Source organism: Zosterops lateralis, assembly GCF_965231275.1.
Source record: "Zosterops lateralis genome assembly, chromosome: 1".
NCBI classification, from domain to species: Eukaryota; Metazoa; Chordata; class Aves; order Passeriformes; family Zosteropidae; genus Zosterops; species Zosterops lateralis.
In genome coordinates, this window is record NC_139762.1 from 15514107 (window position 1) to 15520599 (window position 6493).

General features: G+C 38.9%; 1 protein-coding gene across 2 annotated transcripts in view; it reads left to right on the top strand.

Annotated features, from left to right (window-relative positions):
* The window catches only part of ITGB1 (integrin subunit beta 1), a 43294-nt gene extending 40258 nt beyond the window's left edge, over positions 1-3036 (top strand). For both annotated transcript variants that reach the window (XM_083864476.1, XM_083864477.1), the window contains exon 16: positions 1774-3036. In XM_083864476.1, the coding sequence (XP_083720602.1) occupies positions 1774-1839 (66 nt within the window). In that variant the 3' untranslated portion in view covers positions 1840-3036. The remainder of the gene's footprint in view (positions 1-1773) is intronic.
* Positions 3037-6493: the final 3457 nt, after the last annotated feature.

Sequence of the window (6493 nt, forward strand, 5' to 3'; positions counted from 1 at the left end):
ATAATTTTGCATTGATTAATTAGTCTGAGAACTAGCCACATCACATGATTTAAAATTTTAAAAACCTGACCAAATGTTACTCCTCATCCCTTCCCAGACCAGTAGGAGATACACTTTTAATCAAGACAGCATTTGCCTGGGAACTGACAGAAGGGGGAAGGGACTTCTGCTCTTATGTGTATTTGTGAAGTACAGCCAGCACTGAACACCCCGCAGCTCCTCCTTCACCTCTGTCCAGGTGACATTGACTTGAGAGGACTGAACAGAGAACTTCCACTGTCTGGCAATCCAGGTTCTGGCTGGACAAGTCTCTTGGATCTAGGCAAAATTGGCTATGCCTCCTTGCTCCTCACATGTTAGAGCAGCTGGCTCTGAGGAGAAGTGCTTTTTTCCTGTGAAAGGAGCCATGACAGCAGCTGCAGGGTCTCCCTCAGCAGCAGCCACTGTTGTTGGGGTCGACCAGTTACTCATCCTGTGCTGGGCCTTGCCAAGAGAAGGCAGCAACTTCCAGGAACCATGATGAGAAAATTTCACAGCAAGTGAGGTTCTTGCTTGACTTTGGCACATTCTGTGGTATTCCTGGCTGACTTTCCAGGTTTATGACCCTGAAAAATAGACACCTGATGTTTGTGTGTCCTTTAATTGAGTGTAGGAAAAATTGGTTTAACCTGAAATATTGTAAATAGAGTCAAATATTAGTAGAGTTGAATTAATATGGTTGTATAGCCCATCTCAGATTGAGGAAGGAGATTTGAAGGCTCTTTGAAGCTTTGAAGAGATTCCTTTACTGCTGCTGAAGGCCAGGTACAGCCCTGGCCAGAACAGCACTCGAGTTGACATCTGCATTGAGCTGAATTTTCTCAGGAATCAGTTGTGTATGCACAGAAGAGCTTCATGCTGGCAGAAAACATTCATTTAGGCTGAAGTTCAGGCTGTGATAAGAGCTCAGAGCTGCAGCACCAGGCTGTTCTAGCAGCGGTCCTTTCTCCTGTGAAGATTTATCTGTTAATTTTGACTTCCAGCTGTTCATCTGAGGTGTGCAAGGATGTCATAAATGGAGTAAGATTTACTGAGATAGAAGGAAACCTGGGAAAAAAGGAAACTTAAAATAAGCTTAATTTAGGGAGTTTTAAATCTCAGCAAGAGAGATGTAAGCAATTTTTCTGTAGGCTTGTCTCGTATCAGTAGAAATAACTTTTTTATTGCAGCATCCATACCAGTACAGAAGTTTATTTGTTTTATCTGTACATTTTGCCCTTAAGGTGGTGGGTAGACCTGCAGGAATAAAATGAGAATGATGAGTACTGAATGTTCACTGTAAATATTGACTGTGTATTAGCAAAATACTAGAAATCTTTCCACATTGTTCCTAGAATTCAATTGCAATGTAAGATAAGCTATTTAGATGTTTATTATTAGCAGAATGTGGTCTGTGGTCAGTCCTGGTGTCAAACAATGTTGTTTACAGTTCTGATCTTTATAAAATGCCCTGGGTGATGGCTCAGCCCTGAGATGAGCCTGCAAGGGTTCAGCTGCCTCCAAGGAACTCTGTGGTGCAAATGGAACAGGATCCTGCTAACCCTTTGCTTCATTTATTAGCTGTGCATGTTTTTGGTCAAGTTGCTAGAAGGAAAACTAGTTTGACTTAAGCTGTTTGTGTGTACAAACAAACCATTAATGGGTAATTTCTTATGCTAATTTTTATGCTTCTTGCAAATACATATCTTTTTTCATATCTTTAAATGTTAATATAATTTTTTCTTCTTTTTCTAGGGTGAAAATCCTATTTACAAGAGTGCAGTGACGACTGTGGTCAATCCTAAATATGAGGGAAAATGAACACTGCTTGTATAACTTCACAACACTGTATGCAGTATAGCAACTTTTGTAGTCACAGTAAGATAGATTTAGGGCAAACTGCAGTGATTTTACTAATTTGTTACATATAGGTTTGTTTTCCTGTGTGAAAATGTACCATATGTAATTTTTTTTTTTAATTTTTAAATTTTTTTTCTTTTTTTTTTTTCTTTTTTTTTTTTCTTTTTTTTTTTTTTTTGCAAATAAGAGTTGGTGCCAGAGGTTGGACAAAAAAAAACTTGAGACTGTGTAGCCTAGTAAGCCCAGGTCACATGGTGCCTTTCTGACCTTTCCCATTCCCATGCTGTGAATCCAGGTCTTGTGCAGGGCGTGATGCTGCATGGCATGACTGGGAGGGAAGGGGTTAAAGCAATCAGCATGAGGGCTCTGCCTAGCCATTTAGTATTAAACTTTTTAGCTTTACAGGGAAATCAGGGCTTGAGTTTGCAGATGTAATGAAACTCATGTAGCATGGAGCTGGTGGTTAATTGGTCTTTGACTTGCTAGATGTATGATTAAGTATTTGGTAAGTTGAGTAAGCTGGAAGGAAGCAGTGTAAAAGACTGAAAAGTGTGTGCATACTTATCTTTCATTTTCAAGTTGCATATTGACAGGTTATGGTTAAAATGAAAGGTTTTGAGAAGAATGTTAGAAGGAAAAAATAGCTTTAAATCATGTGCCATTACTGAAGAAGTTGCTGACTGGTAACTTGATTAGTTTTTCTTTGTAAATTCAAGCCCTGGGTGGCAGTGTCATGAAGTACCTTACCAAGACATCCTCAGATCACCTAAGGGCCTTACGTGATGCTGTGTCTTTATTCTGTAATGTTTCTTTGCTTTCAAGCCTGGTGCTTCATCACCTTCTAATCTTTCTAACGTATTTGGTTGCAATTCATTTTGTAATATTTTTGTATCAACACAAGCTTTTTTTCCTCTTTTTTTTTTTCCAAGCAGTCTTAGCTGTAAATTTGCCTTTACCCTGTAGCTAAGATTGCATAGTTTGTCATGTGACAAGTCACACATCATTCTTGACATGTGCCATGTATATTTGCCTCTGACCATTCAAACTGCATCATAGTCATATTCTTGTTTTAAGTGCCTTTTTATTTTAACAGATGTTCACTTTTTACAGTCCTATGCTGAAGTTATTTATTAAATAAAAGAACCTTAAAATACTTGATCTTGTCTCTTTATCTTGTGGAAATTGATACTATTCAAAAGAACTTGAGAATTGTGTCTCTGCAAGGTAATAATTGTAATAATACCAAATATGCCCTGAAAGGAATTAAGTTGATCTTGGTTAACAAACACGAGCTGTTGTAAAATGCCCAGGGGTTGGGTGCAGCACCTTGTTATGCACAGGGGCTGTTGGTGTAGAGCCCCCTAAGCTCATTTGCTTGTGTGCTAAAAAAGTTCTGCAGTTTAATAACTGTTCCAGCAAATGGGCTCTTGTTTGGTCAATACCCTTTCACAACACACAGCAAATGAGAAAAATCACTGTGTTTTGTAAGAAAATAAAGTCTTCTGAATTTTTTTAAGAGTATAATGTTGTTAGATAGATTATCAAACACATTGTCGTTAAATATGAAGTATATTCATGGAATCTGTATGATTCATTGGGCTTTTTCAGCTCTTGATACTTCAGTTGTGCTGAAGCTCTGTGGGCATCAGTTCTGAGCATCCCTTTTAACACCCATCCGAGGGCAGAAGGGGCCTGGTTTCCATGCAGTGAGAATGAGGAGTGAGGGCAGGATGGGAGGTGTGTGTCTGTCTGAATCCTGTCTGTAAGGGGAGCAGAGATCCAGGAGCAGCTCCTGCCCAGGCTGAGTGTGCCAGCCCAGCAACAGGAGGGATGGGCATTGTAGGGATCCTGCACTTCCCAGCCATGGGCTTTCTTCTGGTCAGCAGGAAGGGGCAGGGAGGAGGCTGTTGTCCCAGTTTGTGTGTCCCAGTGCTGGATTGTTCACTCCTTGCTGGGAATGAACACACCAGCTCACCTCATCACCCCCGGTGATGGACCTGGGGATGCAGAGCTGCTGCAGTCTGGCTGCTTGTGAGCTCCTGGATTTGGCAGCAGGAGCATTTTTGGATAGTTGGTGACAATGAGAGCAAACTCATGGATGGAGAGGTGTGCAGTAATTTAGCCTGTAATGCTTAATGACAGAGTCCCACCTCAGGGAACCAAAACAGCCTGAGAACCATCTAACCTGGCCACAAGATCAGATACAAGTGGCAGCTGCACCTGCACGTGCAGCTCATGTTGTCAGTTCCTCTTGATACTGACTTTACGGAATCACCTCCATAATGGATGAGATTTTATTTGGGACATTTCAGAACTTGCCTCCCTTCCTAATGCTTTAGTCATTTCCCCAAGAGCATTGAGGATTTTCAGTATCTACATAAGAAAAGATGCAGACATTTGTTCTAAACACATTCTGTATTACTTGTCCGCAGCAACTGAGACAATGCAGCTTGAACAGAAAGGATCATTTCTGACACTTTTGGCTGTTGGTTTGTCAACCTTGTAGAACAGATTAATTGCAAATTTCTGGTTTGGACTATATCAAAGTCCCCTTCAGATCAGTCTTTGTCCCAGACTGCAGAGCTATTCTGAACTATGCAAAATTAATGTCAGACAGGAAGCTGACCTTTAATAACACTGACCCCTATACAGCATTACCAGTGCTCCCAAATTAGGCAAATATTTAATTACACGTGCATTAAGCTGGTTGTGTGCACTCATTATGTACATGTTCTGCAGTTTGTTTAACGAGTCTGGTTTCAAAATGCTCTTGTGGATTGGTAAGCTGCTTTTTCACAGAGATCTTGAAGGCTTTGAATTTAAGTGGCCCATTAAGAGAGGTTTTCTAAACCCTTGTCTGAACTGGGTTTCCAGTAGACGCTTCCAGGCAGATGGAAGCTGCTTAATATCTCCAAGTGAACAGTTGCTTAAATGAGAGAACAGCTGCCATCCTACACCAGGATCAGATTGTGGGATTTGCTTTAAAGCAGGATTTTAAAGCGGGAGAGAAGATGTAGTTCAAATAGGATAAAATTCAGATGCTGGGAACCAGAAGTAGTTGTGAATCCTGCTTGGTTTGTAAATAGTGTCCTCAGGTACATCCCTGGATTCTGCCAGTTGACAAAGCAGTGAACTATTACAGTCGGTAGCAGTGCATTGACTCAGAAGGCTGTGATCCCACACAAGCCGCACGTAAGATCCCAGCAGTTTCTCTGTCTTAAAATAATGACAGTTAATATAGTGTCACTATCCTTAATCCATCCATTTCCTCAACTCTTGTCTAGTAACTAAAGAGCTAAGCTAGAATTGTTTTATGGCAGTTGTAATAATCAGGGGTTTTTATCCTGGTTAGAAACTAACAACAAAAATACAAGTCAGCTAAAGAAAATTATTCTCTGTAATCATGTGGTTTGTTACTTAACTGATTTTGCCATAGTATGTTGAGCTTCCTGCCTTAAAACTACCTCTAAGGCTGCTTGGAAAGTAGTCTTAGCACAGTCTTGAGCACCTACAGATGAGGAATCTGGACTGGTAAATTGATGCCCTTTGGATGCTAATGGGGCTTTTTTTCCTTTTCTGCAAAATCTACAATGTTTTCCATAACAAGTAAAAATTCGTTCTCAGAGGAATCTAGAATGTGAGTAGGATAAAGAGAAGCTTTTAGTTAAGTAAAATACTGATGAAGTAGAGATAGTGAATATGTTTTAGGTCCACAGTTCTACTATTTAGAGGATGTTTTTCAAGCACTTCTGGTTTTCTTTTTGAAAAATCAATTGCTGCCAAATCATTTATCTAGCAGAAAGAAAATATTTATTAGCAACTATGAATACAACTACCAGAACACAGATTGCTGCAATTGCTCCAACGAATGTTCATTAATGATAATAAATACATTAACCCCATCTCAATAAAATAGATAAATTGCAGATAGAAAAAAAACCCACTGTAGAACATAATTTTAAAGTACTTGATAATGTTTTTAATAAGGGTGCTGACATAGTATAGTATCAGAATAGTAATAATACAATCAGAATAATATCAGAAACTAAAAATACAACAATTGTTAGGATATTATCATTGCAAGACTGCTAAAACTCATATCATCTACTACAGTAATGCCTAAGTGCAAAATGGGAAAATAATGTTAATTCAAGAAGGTAACTATAAATATGTTTGAATGGAGCCACCAAATTTTTCTTAGACACCAGAGAACCTATTCAAGAAAAAATTTAGAGAAATTAAACAGGCAGTAAAAGTAGCTGATCAAAGCAAGGTGTCCTTAAAAAACTGAAAATATAAAAGAATAGAAATTTAAACATTAGAAGTGTGCTAAAGAGGATTTAGTTCCTCATGAGAGGCACAAGAAAAATACACTATAACAAGAAGTCTGACACTGAGATTAAGAAGGACAGTTGAAATAAGAAATGACAGAATGTGTAAACTCATTCTTTGCTTATATATTTGTTATGGAAGAATTTCATTAGATAGTCAACCTAACATTCCCCAGCAGAGGGCCAATACCAGAGAAATTACTGAAAATGGAGTGTCAACAAAATATTCTAGAGAGGAATCAACAGAAGGAATAGCAGCAAACTATCAAAAGCCAATGCTAATA